The following is a 20,656-nucleotide window of genomic DNA, read 5'->3' on the forward strand; positions in this document are numbered from 1 at the left end:
CGAAGAGTTGGGTGGTCGGTCATCTAGTACAATCAAAGTTTACTGATGTTTCTCGCACGTACAGGCCGAAGGACATCATCCAAGATATTCGTGAGGAGTACGGTGTAAATATGAGTTACGACAAGGTCTGGCGTTCGAGCGAAGAAGCACTCCGACTTATCAGAGGGGAGATCCAGCTTCATCGTACGAGCTACTACCCGCTTATGGGGAAGCCGTGAAAATCATGAACCCATGTACTATATTTGAATTGGAGTTGGATGATAGCAAGTACTTCAAATATGTCTTCATGGTCATGGGTCAATCAATTAGAGGTTTTATGTGTTGCATTCGACCAGTTTTGGTTATTGACGGGGCACACCTTAAAGGGAAGTACAGAGGTGTATTACTATCTGCTTCTGCTGTTGATGCGAATAACCAAATATACTCAGTTGCGTTTGCAATAGTCGGGAGTGAGAGCGTCGCATCATGGGTATGGTTTATGACTCAATTGAAGAGTGTTGTTGACACCGTTCAGAATTTGGTCTTCATTTTTAATCGACATGCCAGCATTTGTAAAGCGATTGATGAGGTATTTCCTACTGCATTTCATTGCTTTTGTATACATCATTTAAAGATGAACTTGTTGGCCAAATTTAAAATGCCCGCGCTGGAGGCATTATTTTTTAAGGCTGCGAAGGCATTTCGCGAGTCATATTTCAATGAGAACTGGGTCCAACTGTGCGCACACCCAGGAGTTAGGGAATATCTGGAAGCTATAGGAAAGGAACGATGGGCTCGCTGCTTTCAGACGAAACTAAGATACTCACAAATGACCACTAATATTGCAGAGTCTGTTAATGCCCTTTTCAGGCATGCACGTAAGTTGCCAGTCACCGCATTACTTGATCATATCAGAGGTGTGTTGCAGAGGTGGTTCTACGAACGTCGGACGCTTGCTTCTTCACGTCAGAGTACGTTGTCTGACTACGCAGAGGAAATGATTGTCGAAGCTTCGGATAATGCACGGAGACACATTGTTATGAACATCGACCAGTTTAATTTTAAGGTACGCGACGGGAACCTCAATGGGGACGTTGACTTGCAATCGCAGACGTGTACTTGTCGGGAGTTCGATTATTTTAAAGTCCCGTGCTCCCATGCTATTGCTGCAGCCAATTCTCGTAGCATAAATCCGTACACACTATGCGATGAGGTGTACACAGTCAACAGTTGGATGTTGGCATATGCAGAACCAATATTTCCAGTGGGTTCATCCTCAACATGGAAGAGTTCTCCGGGGTTTGTGAATATCGAGGTTCAACCACCGAAGAAGGTCGTTAGGGTTGGACGGCGACAGATGGTGAGGATTCCTTCCACAGGCGAGGTCCGTCCACCGCGTAAGTGCAGTCAATGTGGTACATCGGGACACAATCGTAAAACTTGTCGCGAACCACTAAATACTGTGTAGCAATATTATGGATAATTACGTTGTAATATGTAGACATTTATGTACCTCAAAAAAAATTTATTACAAGGACTAATACATTGTATTTTGGTAGATATGAATAGGTAGCTTCTACCGCAAGTAAGAATCCATGCACATGCATGAACAATAGGTTGTTGTTATTTCATATATGATTACTGTTTTATGTAATGTTACTGTTCATCAGTGACTACAGCTAAAAAAAGGTATGCTAAAACAAATTAGGATAAGTCATATTTAGGTCGGTGGAAAAAAAATTCATACAAAGAATAATTACAACTAAAAAAAGAGTCTGCGAGCCCACATTTGTACAGCATATTGACGACGAAATAAAGAAATGTTACTTTGAGTCAAAGTGCCCATCTTTGACCCAGTTACATCGTACTCGAAAAATCTAATACAAAATATGCCGCAATCTGTGAACCCGGCTTGCTGAGGTACAGTACATCTTCGGACCCTCCATGACACCGTGGGTAGGTTAGGCCGAAGTGCGAGCATCCCGCTCCAATGAAGAATCGCCGGGATTATCGTGCACATTGGCTTGAGTGCCTTCTCGAGATCCTCCAGTGGGGTGATCGCTTGCAGTGAGTCCCATACGATTAAATCACCCTCCACAAGATCAATCCCGATCATGACCCAGTGGTTGCCGCCAATATTCATTGGCGTGTACACGATATCGGCCTCGCTCTATGGGGTGTCGTAGTCCGATTGTCGTCCAAGCACGTACCGAAAGATGGTACGCTCTTGCCTCCAATCATACGTACATTTCGACGGCAGGACACCCGGCTTCATGGCAGCATATGGCCCGTCTGTTCGTCGTAGCAAGTTCTGCAAAGAGAAAAACCCCCACAAACGTCATTCACGTATCGAAGTAATATCGTTCGTTACATACATGGGTCAAAGGTAACCCGAACTTACGGATAGAAGTACGTCGCCTATTGCGAATCGCACACGCAATAGATGTTTACACTTCTCAACCTTCCTCGCCGTTAGCATCATGAGCGAGTCGATATACTGCATGTGACATTATAAAAAGTATAAGTCTATAATTAAAAATGACTTTGCTGCTTCTAAACTTAACTAACCTCGTCGTCGAGTTGAAACTGAGGATCCAGGAGCAGTCCAAACCAACTCTTATATTTTATCCCGACGGACGTTGAACGGGAACTGCTGTCGGTTGATGGGTCGTCCATCCATTTCTGGAACCCTCGTCCAGGAGCGGTGGGATGGGGCATGTAGGGTCGTATGATTGAACTTTGATACCACGTTGGCCGGTGGGCGTGTATATGGCCCGCAACTTCCACGGATATTTCCTCTTCCGAAGACCCTGGCCAAGTGGGCCTTCAATAAATTCAGGTTCAACCTGAAACAAGTATAAAGGAAGTTCAATACAACACTTAATGACGTTGGAGTTTGGGTTCGACGTTGGAGTTACCTTAACGACGACCAGCTGTGGAGTTACTCCATGTGATAAGGGTAGGGGTAGACTTTCTGTCCTATCCATTTGCTTTCTCGGTGGCCCTGCGGGTTACGGTGTCGATACGTTAACCATCCGCCCCTTACTTGCCTCCCTGTCACTGGCGCACCCACCTAGAGTAATATCCTAAAAATGAACGAACATTTGCTTTAAGTAAATAAAGGTAGGTTAACGTAAGCCAGTTAGTATCGTTACAGAAATACTTCAGTTACGTCGATCGGACCAGGGTGGCCAACTGAGAACTCCTGGGTAGCTCCAACAATGGTAGGAGTGTGATCCATCTCCACGTCAGGCTCGCTGCTTTCGGCGGGTTCTTCACAATTTTTCGGATCCTCGTCCATCTTCTGCTCCTCCCCTGCCTTCAGCTCCTCCCCTGTCTTCGGATCCTCATCCTTGTCCGTATCCTCCTCATTACGCCCACTCGGATCACGTCCGCCCGAAGAACCATCCTGATCTGGCCCACCGACCCTTCTTTCAGATTTATTATGGCCCTTCGACATAACCTACGTAATAAAAATTATAAACATACGGATGTGAACAAGAAATTCAGATAATATAATAACTCTTACCTTTGTTAGCCTCTTCATATACTTCTTTATGTCCTTTAGGTCAGTCGTCATGCTCGTCAGTGTTATCTCAATGGCCGTCACTCTGTCGTCGAGCCTCCGCAGTTCCCGACTCCACTTATGCTTCTTCTTCTTCGTCCCTTTCTGTGGAAACAATTGATCTTGTCCTCCATCGTTTCCTATAATATCTTCTGTTGCATGATCAACCACTGGCGAAGCATCCTCACCAATAATATCTTCTGCTACATCATCGAGCTCAATTGGATCCCCAACCTCTCCAGTAACGGGAGACTTCTGAGCAGTGGAAGTAGAAGCCAGTGGTTCTGTAGCAAGTTCTGTGGGTGCAAGAGGTCCGACAGGGGCCACCGGTGGATGCATAACGCGAGCCATGTGCTGTCGTTCGACATCAGTTGACGGCAAACGAACTACAACCTTCGGCTGTATAACACAAATAGTTAGGTCAATTTTAATATTAAATACTAAAAACAATAAGAAAATTTTGGGACTTACCTTGGGATTCTTGAAGACCTCTCGCTCCAAAACATTAAAAGCACGCGAATAGGTGCAGGACCATCTAAGTAGACGAGGAATAGCATCGTCATTTAGCCTCAATGCTACTCGAGTCGACAAGGTTGATATTGTCTCGTATGCCCAAACCCGCAGTCACGTCAAGTTAGACCCTACAGTATTTCACAGGTACATAACTACATAATAAATTACATTTAAATTTCACTTACCTGAAAAGCGTATGGAAACCCATACGAGCTATACGTCTCAACATGGCTGGAGTCCATAGCGACCTTCTGTTTGTACGCCTCAACCTTGTCCTTTAGAGCGTTCTTCAAGCTCCAGAGAGTCCTTTCAAAAAGATCATTGAACTCTAGTCATAATTACAGAAAACTTCCCACCGATCCACAATCCCAAGGAGGCTCGTGTCCATTTTCTGCTTCCTTTCCTTGCCCATCATGGCAAGCTCTATGAAGTACACTATAGCAACCTTCACAGCGTCCTCGTCATTTTCGAATGTGTGTTCTAAAAAAATTTTCTCCAACTCCGAACACTTCACACTCGCCTTGTCTTCAAAATACAGAATCCTTAGTCTTCGGTTACGAACATCCTCATCTACCCTATTCATGGTGTGTCTAAGACCGGTTATTAGGTCGAACTCCCGCTTCCCAAAAGAGACCCTATTCCTGATTAGGTTAAAACTAATGAGGTCCTCTCTAGGTTCTTCCACCTCTCTAAGCAACAGGTGATGGAGCAACGGACCGTTAAATACGACGTTCATCCCTAAAATCGGACCAAAACATGTTTGACTAAACATGTCTAACTGAGAGGGAGTTAACCTAGCCTTTAGACGAGAAGAGGTTTTCCCTACGTGAGCGAGGTTTGACAGCGCGGCCGGAAACCAGTCGTCTCGATTGATCTTAAGTGTCATACTCATGTCTCCTGTAACAAAACAAAACAAAATTTATTAAATATGTTGTCAATTCCATATTGGGCTTCTTCCAACTTAGAAACGGACCGGGTTGAAGCCTGGGATGGAATCCAGAAAGGAAATCCCAGAAGGATGGACTTTCTGGATTCCATCTCGGGCCTCATCTCGGTTCGAAATGGACCGGGATGAGTCCCAAGATGAAATCCATAAAGGAAATCCCAGAAGGATGGACTTTCTGGAATCCATCTCGGTCTTGTCTCGGTCCATTTCGAACCGATATGAGTCCCGAGATGGAACCCAGAAAGTCCATTCCAGATGGATGACCTTTCTGGATTCCATCTCAACCATCATCCCGGTTCGAAACGGACCGAGACGAGAATAGCGATTGTCAGCAAAAAAAAAGGGTTAGGGTTTCATCTCAGTCCTAAACCCACCGGGCTTAAAGCCGAGATGGAACCCTTCAACAAAAAAAAAATTAATGGAAGCAACACAAGAACCTTGGCTACTTCAGATAGAGCCGAAGGTTGAAATCTTTCATACCCACGCAAAGAACGAAGGAAAAAAAAGTAGAAAATCATTCACACCAAGATCGCAAGTTCGAAAGAAAAATTACCTCGATTAGGGAAGGGGGAAAGCTCTGATAGAGACGAAGCGAGGGAGACGAGAAGAGAAACGACGGAGATGAAGCGCGAAATGAGGGAGATAGCGAGATGAAGACTGAGATGGACAACGAGATAGTTAATGAGGGAGGGGAAGGACCGAGACAGGGAGGGAAAGGAGACGAGGGCTGGGTTTGATTTCTTTTTTTAAATTGAGGGTAACTTGGTAATTTTACCAAGCAAAATAAGGGGAGAGGTCAGAAAACTGAAGTAGAGGGGTCATGAATAAGTAAATATCAAAAGGGGTCAAAAATCCAAAATGATTATTGGTAGGGGTCAAACAATTTCCCAAATTATCACCGGAAAGAAAATAAAAAGAATGAAATTCATATACAGAAATTTGTTTTCATTTTATTTTTTCATAACAAAATTTAACTTTTAATAAAAATATATATATATATCGAACAAATTTTTAAAATTTTGTGTTCCTCTGACTTGTTCTCATACCAAATTAAATTATTTTTTATTTAAAAACATGGGTGGGATGGGACTGGGAACAACGATACTAAGTACACGATCACATCATACGTTAGAAAATCCCATAAACTTTTAAAAACAAATTCACTAAAAAAAATATGTATCACACATAAAATAATCTAATTCAACCCATTAAAATCTTAATTAATTACCCTCGAACGAAAAATATCTTAATTAATTACATCTACTGAGAATGACAAGCCTCAGGCCTTGTGGCAAAAGCTTTGATTATATTAATTTAATATCCTGTAAAGGTCGTTAATTCAGGTATCAGGATTCAAATTTCAAGCAGGGGGTCCATTCTATTCTGTCGCAGCTCTTTTTGTGGCAGCCACTACACTTTCAAAATCAAAATTCAAAGGCCATGGCTGAAAGAGAGCAAAAGTAATGGCTGCTGGCTTCACCCTTTTGCTTCAATTTCATAATTATATATTTATCAACTCTCATCTGCAAGTGGGTATTAGTTTATTTCAGTCAATCGCCATCCTCGATACTTCCTATTCATTGCCCCGGCCCCCTAATAAGGAAGATGATGAACTGAAACTGTTCAAGAAATCTTTGACCCTTTGATTTTTCTTCGGTTCTTTTTTTGTTTTAATAAATTGGGCGGTGGTAACGAATGGAGATTTGTCTTCCTTCGCGTTGGGGTTCGGGATTTCTTTTGTCTTTCATGAACATCGATTCTTTCCTCCATTAATGGTTTTTGACCTCGAAACTGACACTGTTAAAATTTTTATCCAGTTCTTAGGTTTCGCTTTTTGCATTTGGGCGTTTTGGGTGACTGTTTCGGAATCATATGGATTGGTCTTCTCTGAGATTATAATATGCTTCTTTATGTTTAAAGGGTTTGAATCTTTTTTGTTTCTCTTTTGTCGGTAGATTTTGGAAAAATTCGTAGTATTGGCAACTTTCTGGTGGGGGAAATTTGAGGTTAGTCATTATAGTGGGTGGGTGTGATTTTGGTTTAAATTCACGGGGAAATTGGTTTGTCACGAGAAAGTGCGTTGAAGCCTCGAGGGCAAAGCTCATATTTCTCAACTGATTCAGAGAGATTGCAAGTTTTTTCTTCATCCTCTTAGATATCAATTAGCTTGCTGTTCTACAACATTAGGGAAACTATTCAAACTCCTCCTTTTAGTGAGACAAACAGAAGGGGAGGGGAGAAATACATAGAGAGAGAGAGAGAGAGAGAGGGAGAGTTTTCTCTTAATTATTCATTTATTAATTTCCTCGTTGTGTTTTATTGGAATGGATCATTCTGGGGAAGCCAGTAGCCAGAAAGCAGCAGTTGAAGTTGCTCAAGACAAGAATGGTGTGGAGCAAGTGCTGCTTCGGAACTCTCGGGGAGCTTCAGCAAGGGTACCACCTCCATTTTCTTCGTCTATGAAATATATATTTATAGGCTAGATTATAATTTTAGTCTTATACTTTAACAGTTTGACCAGTTGAAATTATGTTACAAAATTTTGTATCATATTGAGTCAATATCGTTAACATCATTAATGAAATACTAGCGTGAGATGTTCATTAAATGAATTATAATTGAGTTGACATGATGTGGTAGATAGTTAGACAGATCGATAGGCATGTCATGATATGGTAGATGGTTGGATAGATTATTAGGCATGTTGCAGCGCTTTCTTATAGTGTATATTTGATTTGTATATTATGTATATGGCCTTTGCGATGTTGGTTGTTTCAGTCTAAAATCAAAATTCTTTTATTCGATTTCCAGTATTGAGTATCTACAAGGCACCTTTTCCTTTATAAAAGGGCAAACCTTCACATTAGGCCATCAAGCGCAATGGAGGACATTATTAACCAAATTATAAACATGAAGTTTAGGGCTTGTTTGATTTCCATTGCGTTGGAAAACCATGCCTATTATTTACTTTCAAAATATTTTTGAAATCCTAGGCAAAATTTGAGAACTAAAAAGAGGTAGTTTTCAAAAATCAATTTTTTTGTTTAGTGCTTTTAGAAAGTGAAAAACTAAACAAAGAAAACATGGGGACAAGTTTTTTCTATAAACTTGGTTTTTCTGAGACAGAAAACCAAAAATAAAATCGTTAGCACATGGGGTCTCAAATGTTTGATTTGGTTTTCATTCATATCCATCCCAACTGGAGGAGGGATATGGTAATTAAGAATGATTGTGGTTTGCATCTTTATAATAACTGTTCTTGTTCTTGATGTTTTTATTATTGTTGTATACATAATCCAGGTAAGCTTGCATGGAGGCCAAGTTCTTTCATGGAAGACTGAAAAAGGTGACGAACTATTGTTCACTAGCACTAAGGTAATATCATCTTCTAATTATTCAACTAGCCAAAGCCCATGCAGAAACCAAGGCCTTTGGAATGATACTCTTTGTAGATCTACTCTCACTTCATTACCCATCAAAAGTCTAAGTTGTACTGATAGGCAAAGAACAGTTGTGAAGCATGAGAGAGCATAACTTGTATATTCTTTTCCTTGTCTGTATCTTGCCCATTTCAACTGTTTGCTCTGGTTTGATTTGATGCCTTAGATGAAAACTTTCGGTTCTCTCCAAACTAATTCTGTCTCAATTATCACAATTGCACTTAACATGAAGCATTGAGCATGAGAGCTTATCATTTGTTTTCCTCTCCTCTGTAGGCTGTTTTTAAGCCACCAAAAGCTGTGAGAGGAGGAATTCCGATTTGTTTTCCTCAGGTGTGTAGTGCTTATTTGTGAAGATCATTTTTTCCCCACCATTTGTCTCGTATAGCCTAATTGATCTGCTCCCTTGTGTATCTAGTTTCATAGGTCTTTTTTTAAACAATTTGTAGATTGATTGTTCTGTTATGCATACCTAGTTTGGAGCTCGTGGTAACCTTGAGCAGCACGGGTTTGCTCGAAACAAGATTTGGAAAATCGATGATAATCCTCCTCCTCTTAATCGCGGTGAAATCAAGGACAAATCCTGCATTGACTTGCTACTTAAACCTTCTGAAGATGATCTGAAAATATGGCCACATAGGTTAGAATTGAAATAGTTACATCTTCACCTTTTAAGAAAAATTAGACTCACTATACCATTTTTCGAACTTAGTGACATATTGTTGTTACATATTTGATATAAACGGAGCAGAGATAATATAATTGAAGTAAGATAGTCAACTTTTATTCAAGTTATGAAGGTCATGAGCTTCAAAATTAGTTGTAGTTTACAACTCAGTTTTTTCTTCTTCACAGTTTTGAATTCAGGCTGAAGGTCTCTTTGACAGCAGATGGGAATCTCACATTAATATCACGAATTCGGAATATCAATTGCAAGCCTTTCAGTTTCTCAATTGCACTCCACACATATTTCTCCATTTCTGATATCAGGTATGACTACTAGTAGGAAAACGAAGATTGATGGCCATTTTTCCACATGGTTTCTTTTCTTGGTTCATTATTAATGTGCATATTTCCTTTGATGTTCATTTGCCTTCTGCCCATTGACTATCCTACTATACTTACAGTGAGGTGAGAATTGAGGGGCTAGAGATTCTTGACTATCTCGACAACTTACGCGATAAACAACGGTTCACCGAGCAGGGAGATGCCTTAACATTTGAATCCGAGGTAAAATCAAATGATCAAATTACAGTGAAGTTTTGTCCATATTAATATTAAGATGATTATCGGTTTTCACGTTGAGTCGGGCTATGTTCAAGTGTCTACTCTTCGTATACTCTTCTTTTACTCGGCTGGCAGATAGATCGGGTTTATCTTAGTTCTTCGGACCTCGTCGCAGTGCTTGATCATGAAAGAAAGCGCACATTCGTTATGAGAAAGGAAGGACTTCCAGATGTTGGTAATATTATCAATCCCATCTGATTTTAAGCATCCAACTTGAAATAGCTGCAATTTTGCACTATATAGAATAATAACTATTAGTTCCTTCTCCCTATCTTGAGCTCTAACTTAGAAGCTCTTCTTTGTTCGCAAGTTGACCGAGATCCTAATACATACTAGATTGCTGCTCTCTAAATTCTGTTAATTCATCTGCATCAGATAATGATTCTAATGTTAGTATGAAGATTACTTGTTTGAATTCTGATGCAGTGGTGTGGAATCCATGGGAGAAGAAAGCAAAATCCATCAGTGATCTCGGTGACGAAGACTACAAACAGATGCTGTGTGTAGATGGAGCTGCAGTTGAGAAACCAATCACCTTGAAGCCAGGTGAGGAATGGACTGGTCGCTTGGAATTATCTGTCCTCCCCTCGAGTTAACTACTTGGATCGGAAGAAGTAAAGATCGAAAGCAGTTGGGATTCCGATAAAGCCATTGAAGTTTACAAGTGTGGTATGTGGTAAGCAATCTGATGCTTTGTTCTAACAAAATTATCGTCGTGAGTAAATAACTGAACGATCGTATTAGTTTGATTTGTTGTTGATATTAGAGTCTCCTTTAATGGAAGCGGAGACGTTTTTTAATTTGCCTCCCTTCAGCTATGGCTCTTCAATGTATATCAATGTTGTTCTCATATGGAAGTTCATATATCAAATATAAACTCGTCTCTGTTTGATCTCTTTCTGTAAAATTTGGTCTTTCTTGTTCATCAGATTTTCCTCTGTTTCAAATATACCTTCATTGCATTAGAGAAATAAGACTAAGTTGTTTACTAGAGTTGGTATACAAAAATAACTTATAGAGAGGTATTGCAATAACGAAGTAAGAGGTTTTCTCTCGAAACTTACCTTGAATTTCATGCGCATTTGCAATAATATTTTTGGTCAAACTTAGTCTTATTGCACTTGCAGTTTTTAAATCTATTTTTTTCAAATCTTCGTCACTCAGGTTGGACTTCTTAGAATTTCTACTATAACCATCACTAGGTTCCACAAACCACCATCAGCTTAACTCTTTGGAAACACTACCGCTCGGTCTTCCATTCACGACTTTGTATAACCCAAATTTTATCAATACATCCTTTATTTGCACTTGCCACAGGTTGAGCTTGATACTTCCGTCAAATTTGACAGATTTATTTCACACTAATCTACAAATAGTCTCACTTTATTCACAATACTGTTATGATATCTTTTATGACGTGGAATTTCAAGCAATATTGCAACTACATAACATATTTATAATTCAAGAATCTATCAATTTAAAGTACTGGGACCACTCTTTTGGTGCGTAAAAATAATTAAAAAAATAAAATAACAATAACAATAATAAAGAAACACAAAAACTACAATCATTCTCTCCTTGAATAAGTATCGTCTCAAAGTTTTATACCACTCACATAACTAGAGTCAATACACTAAACTTTAAAGTATTTCTAACTAAGACAAATAAAAAAAATAAAGTTACAAGACCGTCGCATTTGAAACCTATCACTTTACCATACTTTTTAGATGATATTTTTTCTCTTCAAATAATTTGTCAATGACTTGCTAACATGCGGGACTAATAAAATGAAAGGGTTGTATTTCAAATCAATGATGAGAATATGAGAAGATGTTGCTTTTCTCACTCCATTCAAAAAGGGTATGCAACCATCAAGAAAGGTGATAAAAATGTAGTTTTCATTGCAATGATTTAACAAATTTTAGTATCAAGTGGTAATAATCAAGTGTAAGTACCATATTTATGTGATTACAAGATAATCCGTCAAATCAAGCATTTTGTTTGTTTTTATAATTCACTTAATCATATATTACCCACCAATTTAAACTTTTAATAAAGTTAAAACTAAAATGACTCATTTGATTCTCAAAATAGACATTCTTTAACATTAAATTGAATAAAATGAAGCGATCTTGTCCATCAAATAATTTTGCTAGTCAAATAAAATATATCAATGCAGCTAATTTATCTTATTATCTCACAAGTAATTCAAACTTTTAATAAAGTTAGGACTATGATGACTCAATTTATTCTCAAAAAGATAATCTTGAATAAATTGAGGTGATTTTAATCGCGAATAAATTCAACTAGTCAAAATATAATAATGCAATTACTTCATCTTATTATCTCACAATGCAATTCCAAATCCTAATAAAATTAGGAACTATTTAACACTGGAGAAACTCACTTTATTCTCAAAATAAAAACAAATTAAAAGACAAAAAGAAACTACTCAAATCCGGTATCAAAATACGTCCTTTTCTATTTATTTAAAGAAAACGAAAATAATAATTTTAAGCTCAATTCCCAAACAGCCCCTCCACTCTTCAATTCAAATTCTCTCCAGTTTCTTGATAATTTCAAATCTTAGAGGAGAAAAATAAGATTATTAAATTAGTCATATAATAAAGTGCTTTTGCATGCCACTTTAAATCTTAATATAAATAAACCAGTTATACAGAAAAAATGGAATAAAATAAAATCTCTGAAAATGTGAAGGGCATAAAATTCAATGACCCAAATGCCCTGGAGTTCATGAACCATGCCTGCCTTATTAGTTCTTACATTACATGCATGAATGACGTGATTATTTCAAAATTTTCCATTAAAAAAAAAACTTTACCAAAATGTGAGATGGCCATTGGAAGTTACATTTATGACCTTTGCTTTTTATTTAAAAAAAATGTAGGTTTTCAAATATGATCTAATAATGATTTTGAACTTTTTTTTTTAAATTAGGATATTTATCACTACTTTATTTTATTTTATTAATTTTTAATGTTTACAAAATTTTAAAAAGAAATACCAACCCGTATATATATATATTTTTAACAGCTTTTTTCCGTGTTTTAAAGCTTGACTGCAACTTTCAACACATATGAAAACATCTACCAAACTTTGTTTTTTAAATTGAAGAAATAAAATTACTGTCAAATAGATCTTAATTATGAAATGATACATCTAATTATTAGATATATCCTAGGACTTTTAAATGTTAATGTCCCATATAGAAAATGAAAATATCAATATAATGTTGATAAATATATCTAAAAGTAATTATAAAAATAAAAAATTAATAAAAAATATTTAAATAAATAAATAAATATTTCACTGTTATTAAACAAGTTAAAATTATTAATGTTGATATTATATTCGTATCACTGACATTTTATCAGTATAATTTTAAAATTTGTCCATTTTCTTACGTTCATATAAAACCATCGATTCACTACTCATACAGACCTCAAACTCATGGGCATATATTGAATTTAGATTTACATCCCAATAATATTTTTTAGAAAAAAAAAAAAAAGAAAGAAAGAAAAGAGTGAAAATTGCGTCACGTGGAAGCGACACGTCAGCAGCGTACGAAATTTGTGTACTCGAAAGGCGTGAAGGGCAGCTTCCGTTGGCATTAAAGCCTGTACCTGTTGAAAGGAGGCAGCGCTTCAGCGGGGCCCACCTAACTGTACAGCTAAGCAAATTTAGTTTCATCGTTTTCTGAAGCTGGACTCGTACGCCTACATCAGTAATTTCACACCCGCCCCCCTTTTTTCTTTTTATTACAATATATATTCTTAAACTAAATTTCAAATACTGTATGATTGGGAACTTAGAAAAAGTTTCACTCTCCAAAAACTCGTCCCTAAGATATTTTATTTAGTTAATTAGATTTGTCAATGATAAATATCGATTTTCATGTTTTTGGCATGAGGAGTAGATATTTAATACATTACGTTAATAGATAAAAAATGAAAAACAAATATTTATCCATGCAACGAACCAAATCTCATTCGAAAGATTTTTCGTATACCAATTTATGTCTCGTTGAATTAGGGTATGGGACCCAAACAAGGACAAGATATCGAGAGGCAGGAGATAGAGAGTGCATATCTTAAACTTCGTCCAATTCTAATTTCATATTTATGGTAAGATAGAGACTTTTCTTTACCAGACAACTAAATTTCCCAAAAAGAATTTTTCCTTTATTCACTTATAATTCTTCATATTAGAGAATGTGGCCAGAATAAGAGTAAAAGGATAGTAGAGTTGGAGCATATACCTCGACAATTGAAGATAATGATAACGTCTTTTACTTTGGCAGCATTTGAATTCCCATTACATATTTACAGTGTTATATTCTAAAAAGAAGTTATCAACCTTACTATAATTCAACTGGTTAAGACATCTATTTCCGACTAAAAGTAACGTTGTACTAAAAGAAAAATATTCTAAAAAAAAAGCATTAAGATGCTTTTGAAATAATAGTTACAAAACTTCAAGGAGTGTAAGTGATTGTTTCTTGGTGGATGTGCAAAAGTTTGACTTGTTTAAGTAACCTCATTAGGAGAAAATTAAAAATGTAATTAATCTTTAACTCTTTATATATATAAGTTTAAGTATTTACAATTAAGATGGGTGTTCCTTCCCTATTTCTCTCCATTTGGTGGCTCAATGTTTGGCATTCTTGGGGACTATGCTAATAATCTTGACTTATGCCCCAAATTAAACATAATAAAACTCAAAAAAAAAAAACCCGCCAATTCAATTCTCATAATCCCAATAAGAAAATGATAACAAAAAATTTTCTGGCGACCCAAACAAGACAAAAACTTTTCTTGTACTTTGTGTCCATTAATTATCATGTAAGAAACGATTTTGTCGAATCCCATGTTCTTCTTTCTTTGTTTTTTATTCTATGTTTGTATTTCACAACTTGCCCACCAAAAGACACTGCCAAACAAACCTTCTCTCTCTCTCTCTCTCTGAAGTCTAACATGTTCATTCTAATTCTTGTCTGGCTGGCTTCTCATTGGCAATTTTTTTTTGTTTGTTTTATTTGCAAGTGGGTTTCTAATTAGTTATATATGCTTATATAGTTTTAGTTGTTTAGTTTGGACTTTGAGTAATATTTTTCTCATTACAAGATAGAATATGATTGTTACTTTAATGATTAATAATTTCGTACCTTCCAAATTCTTAGTTCGTGCGATAAAAAAAATATCGATTCCTTTGACTATTGTTTATTTAACCATCTTTCATATTATACTCAGGAAGAAAATAAAAAAAAGTTCATAATCGTTCAACGTTGATGTAGTTTTTTATATAATCCTTCCATCGTTATGAGAGAGTTATTTTCACTTAACAAAATGCTTAGTACATGTCTATTTAAAGACGGAAGAATATAATAAAAAAATTCAATTGACAAATAATTACTAGGATTGTTAACTAATCCTACAACTAATTGAGATTAGTTATTTAATTTTCACTCTACCATTATTATTTTTTTATTATTCCAAATAATATAGATTGCCTAAAGGAGAGTTTTCTAATTAATAGGGAATATCTAATTAATCATAGTTCTATCGCTAAATCACCTTATACAATTATAGAGAATATCTAGTCAAATAAAACTTTTTAGAGAAAAACTGCAAGTGGACAAAAGAAATTTTACTTCGTGATATCTTTGTTCTTTCTGTACATATTATAAAGTCATAGTCACAAAATAGTTCATGTTGTAATTTAGCAATATGAAAAATAAACACACAACAATATTACATCAACATGTGGATGGTACTATATATGAAAGTATAAGCGGAGGTAAAGAGATTTGAACACAATACAACAAAATAATTCGCATAAACTAAATTTTGTCAGTTGAATCATTACTTATTTAAATATGACCATGCCTTTCAATGAAAATACTAAATTTGGTTGCAATGTTTTTATATGGAGTCATACCTTCCTTAAATATACAACTTATCATAACTTATCATATAAATAAATAATTAAGGAGTATATGCTTCATAATCACTAAAAGTTACAAAATAATCCAAACTTTGGTAATCAAAACAAATTAAGCGGCAAAATTATTTGCTGTCGTCTTCAATCTCTTCCAGAAATATTTATATTAATTGAATATTTTGCTTATTATTAGCTAATATCGATTATGAAGACCCAACCACCAATCATTAAAGGACACCCAACACCTTTTTTACATTGAAACTTCGAAAGAAAATACCAAATAATAAAAAAAAAGATTTCAAACAGGACAATAATTCTCTTTTAATTTGTTTGATTCCATTTCATATTTTTAAAAAATCTTCAATTTTCACGCGATAGTTTTGATTAGGTATCAGCTTGCAAGTTAAAGTTCATATGTTTTAGAGTGGAAAAAGTTGAACCTATATTTAGTATGTGAATTTTCTTATCCAAAATTATGGAGTTATTAATTTGCCAAACTCTTACAAATTGCAAACCTAAAATGTAAATCCTAGTTACATAAACTAAAGTTCCTTAGTTTTTTTTTTTCCTTTTTTTTTACAATTTAAACAGATTAAGGTTAATAAACCTAAACTTTACACGCTAAATAAAATAATGTTGACTAACCAAAAAATTAATTATAAGCTAAGATTATATTAAAATAATTCTTTTGTTAATCTCAGTTTTTTTAGTTAGTTTCTTTTTTTTTTTTATTCTTTGTGTCACGCAATTTTAAATTAATTGCACTAGTGGCCAAATTCAAATAAACGTTTTCGGACTTTGCCCCATTTAACCGTTTCTGTTATAAATACAATTGCTGCGAAATAGTGAGCCACGTGAATATGGGGAGGGAGGGTAAATCGGTAAGCATCGTAAGACGGCGTCGTTTGCGCGGGTCTGGCTCAATTTTGTACAGAATGTTGGAAAATCAAGTTTAACTAAAATTAAACCGAATGAAACGGATCAAAATTGATTTTTTTCATAATGAAATCATTAATTCAACATTTAATTTTTTGAAAAATAGACTAATATATTTCGAGGCGTTATTTTATTTTGGATTCTCAAAAATATTAATATTGTTTTAACCAACTAAACTATTTAATCCTTTACAGAAACTTTGGATTCATTCTCTCATTCTTTCGCTTGATTCAAATCTTAAGATTTAGATATCCAAAAAAAAAAAAAAAATCTTAAGATTTATAATTCTTTTGAAATTTTAAATTGGAGGAGTGGACATGGTATAGTTGAGTGACTTTCTCTTGTGCCAATAAAGGAAGCACACGTGTCCCTCAAACATGGAGCTCAAATCCCATGCGGAGCATTGGAATATTACTTACCCATAATTATTAATTAATTAATAATAATATTGTTTTGGTCTCAAATATAAAAACGAAAAAAAAAAAATTAGAAAGGGGGATGTGGGAGTGGTATGCATGGCCAAGTAGAAAGAAGGGAGGGACTTAAAAATGGCGCCAAATTCAAGGCTGCCTCCCACGTTACACTTTGCTGACACCATAACGGTCTCTTGAAAACTCCCACTGCTTTTCCTTTTTACCAAATTGCCCTCCTCACTTCAACACCAAAATCTTCTATTTATTCCCAATTAACTTATAAATTGCATCTTTATATTTTTCAAATCATCAAGTTTTAATTTATTAATCTTTAACTATACATTTGAAGTTTTTTTTAGTTCTACAAATACGTGCAGTAAAGATTTAAACCTTAATCTTTTGTCCAGTATGAACTAAGATCAAGTTGACATCAATCTCTCCTTAACAAAATTATGGAATTAGATGTTCAAAATGTATGAGGAGAATGAAATACACATATTGACAGCTTGGATTTAGATGCTCATATATGAGGGTGTGACTCCTTTTATATTGGTTTTGAATGGAGAATTTGTTGCCCATACCATATCATAGGACTGGTTTCCAATCGTAGTAGTAATAGTAAGGATGACATTGATTTCACTACGTGAGGTGTGTCCTTGGATAGTCTAGAGAAGTGCTTCGAGAGTAATAGTAGATGATACAATGTTCAAGTAAGAGGTGGTCCTAGACAAAAGAGTCAAAGTTTGTTTATAGAGCAAAACCGTAAAATAAATTTTAGTCCTATTAAATTAAACAAAACAAAATATTGACATATATAGACTAAATCAAGTTCATTCAAATTAAAAAGTTAAAATATAGGCAAAAGGTGTAAAAGGGGAATATAGAACTTAAAAGTTTGAAAGTTATTTTGAGGGTAAAGATAAATAGAAGTTTCTTGAAAAGAAAAATATAGTAAAAAACTGAAGAAAGAGTTGGAGAGATTAAATTAAAATAGGAAGATTCCAAAAACAGTAACAGAAGGTTAAATGGTAATTATAATGCATTTAATGGCTGATTTAAAATCGTTAAGATTCACTTTAGTTTCAGCCTAATTCGTTTCGGTCAACAAAAAAATCACTTCGAATCGCTGATTTCAATTACAAATCTTTTGCCCAGTCAGCACCAGTCTCGTCCTCTCCCGCTCCGTTGGATCTCCTTCCCCATTCAATCTCAACCCGCCACCTGTCTATCCCTCATAAGCCCAAATTTGCGGCGCCTCGTGAAACATCTCCCGGCTCGCCGTCATTTCAACTTCCCCAGCCACCTCCCGGCCCACGGTGGCGCGTGCGCCCCTTTCCCTGCAATTCCCCATTTCTTACATTTTCAAATTAAATAATTTCTATTTTTTATTTCTTCGGTCTGGAAATTGGCCTAGTTTAGACCGGGTTTTCTTCCTTCTGAAATACGGCTGGTAGGGAATTAGGATCCTATAAAATCGCATGGTTCGTTATTCGCTGAGCTTTTCTTCTGTGTGTCTTATCTCTTCCAAGTGAATCTTCAAATATTCTCCTTCTTCTCCCCTCATTTTCCCGGAAATTGACCGAGAAAATCACAGAGAAAAAAAAAAGAACAGAAAGAAAAATGAGAGTGAGGGAGTGATAATACTTTTGGAAGTAAGCAGCAGAGTAAGTGGGTGTGGAAAGCTTTGTCTCTCTCTCTTTCCCTCAAAATACCAAGTCGATTCGAGCATTTATTCCTCCGCTCTTTCTCCTAAAGCTGCTCTTACCAACTTTTCTTTTCTCTCCCACACCCAAATTTTCCCAGAAAATTTCCCTTTTCCCTTTCCCTTTCCCTTTCCCCTTTCCCTTTTTCCCCTCTCCGATTGAGCGGTTCTGAGTATCCCACATTCATCTGCATTTCTCTCCCGCTTACATCTTCTCACCCTTTTTACTAACTTTCCTGGAAATTTCTTTAGCATTCCGAGAGGCTTTTCGCTGTATGGTGATTATTGTTGCAAACCCCATTAGTGGAGGTCGCTGATTTCTCTTCCGATTTAAGCTTCTCGTTGACGTGTTCCCCCATTTCAGCTTTATACACTCTTTATTCTCCTCGTGTCTAGTCCTTCAAAGGGAATCTTCTCCTTTCCTTTCCTCTCATTTTTTTCCTTCGCCCCATTTCTCTCTATATTTCACTCTACACTTCGCTTTCAATGGTAGCTCTGAGAATCTGACAGAAATTTTTTTTTGCTGCTCTCATGGAAGAAATGGACTTCTTCAGTTTTGTACCTCCGATCAAGTACACTGAACATCGAAAGCAGACCAAGCTCGTCTCTGCCTCTGCCCCATTTATTGGGCCTAAGGTCGTGCGGATTTCTGTAACTGATGTCTACGCCACTGACACTGACTCTTCTAGCGGCGAGGAAGAGGAATATGGCCGCCGCCGGCGACGGCGAGTGAAGAAATTTGTGAACGAGGTTTCGATTGAGGCGTCGACGGGGAGAAATGGCCGGAAGAAGTCGACCGGGAAACAGAATTTCGCGGCGGTTACTCGGTGCCCACTGAAGCAGCTGCAGCCCGGAAGCAGAAAATTCCGCGGGGTACGGCGGCGGCCGTGGGGGAAATGGGCGGCGGAGATTAGAGATCCTCTGCGACGTGTACGGGTCTGGTTAGGGACCTACGATACGGCCGAAGAAGCGGCTATGGTCTACGACAATGCTGCCATTCAACTCCGGGGACCCCACGCGTTAACAAACTTCTCCTCCTCTCCTCCGGCAAATCCTCCGCCGGAAAACACCCCGGCGGCCAGCTCCGACTACATCTCCGCCGAGGAGTCCAACGACAATCTCTCCTCTCCCACTTCCGTTCTCCGGTGCCCCTCCCCGTCAAACGACGCCGTATCCCAACAAATTCCAGCGAACTGTTCGTGCGTATCGGAGAACTTTTCCGATTTGTCGTTCTGTTCAAGCTTTGATACGTTCTTCCCCAATGATATCTTCGATTTCCAACCGCCGATTCCATCTCTGTTCGGCGGCACGGGTCTCGACGACGCCGTTTTGAAGGACGACTACGGAAGTAGCATGTTTGTAAACTCGGGCGAAGATTTCGGGTTCGGATTCTCCACGTGGCATATGGTCGAAGATTCCTTTCAGGATATCAGCGACATATTCGGGTCGGACCCTCTCGTTGCGCTGTGAGAAATTTTAAAATTTTTTTCCTTTTATTAAAATGGGGGCCGAGTTTCGGCAAATTTTGTGTGTCGGATTTTATTTTTGCTTTTTTTATATTTAAATCGTAAATTTTGGTGTTTGTAATTTGTTATTTGTTGATGATGTGTATCAAAATGGAAAAGTCTCTCTCTCCGTCACAGTAACGGTGACGGACAAAATTTGGCTACGTGTTCTTCTTTTATTTTACCTTTTAACGGCCTTGCACGTGACACGTACATTTCTTTCGAACGGTTTGCTACACACGTGCGTGCGAGGGTACACGTGCGACGTGGATCAGTCGTCAAATTGCCAAATGCCATCCACCAACTTAATTTAATATTACTATCCATTGGAAAACTGAATTATTTTATCCAATTATCAATACTATTCTTTTTTATTTAATAATCTTTTTTAAAACATAAATTTCAC

The 20,656-nt window shown here is 36.9% G+C and overlaps 5 protein-coding genes and 1 long non-coding RNA gene across 7 annotated transcripts; 3 read left to right on the forward strand and 3 right to left on the reverse strand.

The window, feature by feature from the left end:
• Positions 1-223: 223 nt before the first annotated feature.
• Positions 224-1,447, forward strand: LOC111025117 (uncharacterized). The gene has a single exon (XM_088118727.1). The coding sequence runs from the start codon at positions 224-226 to the stop codon at positions 1,445-1,447; it is 1,224 nt and encodes a 407-aa protein (XP_087974853.1).
• Positions 1,448-1,663: 216 nt separating this feature from the next.
• LOC148208449 (uncharacterized) lies at positions 1,664-2,668 on the reverse strand. The gene is made up of 3 exons (XR_015788486.1): positions 2,548-2,668; positions 2,381-2,476; positions 1,664-2,290 (listed from the first exon to the last, which is right to left on the reverse strand). It is a non-coding gene; the product is annotated as an uncharacterized LOC148208449 (long non-coding RNA).
• A 19-nt stretch (positions 2,669-2,687) lies between these two features.
• On the reverse strand, positions 2,688-3,623 carry LOC148208450 (uncharacterized). Its single transcript, XM_088119049.1, has 2 exons — positions 3,509-3,623; positions 2,688-3,442 (listed from the first exon to the last, which is right to left on the reverse strand). The coding sequence occupies exons 1-2, from the start codon at positions 3,557-3,559 to the stop codon at positions 3,131-3,133; spliced, it is 363 nt and encodes a 120-aa protein (XP_087975175.1). The 5' UTR covers positions 3,560-3,623; the 3' UTR covers positions 2,688-3,130.
• LOC148208451 (uncharacterized) lies at positions 3,624-4,949 on the reverse strand. Its single transcript, XM_088118729.1, has 4 exons — positions 4,414-4,949; positions 4,243-4,363; positions 3,733-3,943; positions 3,624-3,649 (listed from the first exon to the last, which is right to left on the reverse strand). Exons 1-4 carry the CDS (start codon positions 4,947-4,949, stop codon positions 3,624-3,626), a joined length of 894 nt encoding a protein of 297 aa, XP_087974855.1.
• Positions 4,950-6,337: 1,388 nt separating this feature from the next.
• Positions 6,338-10,626, forward strand: LOC111008396 (putative glucose-6-phosphate 1-epimerase). Of its 2 annotated transcripts, XM_022281082.2 has the most exons (9): positions 6,338-6,463; positions 7,351-7,438; positions 8,304-8,378; positions 8,720-8,776; positions 8,920-9,083; positions 9,299-9,433; positions 9,571-9,673; positions 9,806-9,905; positions 10,157-10,626. In XM_022281082.2, exons 1-9 carry the CDS (start codon positions 6,444-6,446, stop codon positions 10,324-10,326), a joined length of 912 nt encoding a protein of 303 aa, XP_022136774.1. In that variant the 5' UTR covers positions 6,338-6,443; the 3' UTR covers positions 10,327-10,626. The 2 variants fall into 2 exon arrangements, with proteins under 2 accessions (XP_022136774.1, XP_022136773.1); XM_022281081.2 differs by lacking the exon at positions 6,338-6,463 and having other exon boundaries at positions 6,539-7,438.
• Positions 10,627-18,120: 7,494 nt separating this feature from the next.
• Positions 18,121-20,414, forward strand: LOC148208452 (ethylene-responsive transcription factor CRF2-like). The gene has a single exon (XM_088117792.1). The coding sequence runs from the start codon at positions 19,277-19,279 to the stop codon at positions 20,213-20,215; it is 939 nt and encodes a 312-aa protein (XP_087973918.1). The 5' UTR covers positions 18,121-19,276; the 3' UTR covers positions 20,216-20,414.
• Positions 20,415-20,656: the final 242 nt, after the last annotated feature.

The sequence above is a fragment of the Momordica charantia genome, assembly GCF_013281855.1.
Source record: "Momordica charantia cultivar OHB3-1 chromosome 10 unlocalized genomic scaffold, Mcharantia_2.0 BLBB01000010.1, whole genome shotgun sequence".
Taxonomy (NCBI): Eukaryota; Viridiplantae; Streptophyta; class Magnoliopsida; order Cucurbitales; family Cucurbitaceae; genus Momordica; species Momordica charantia.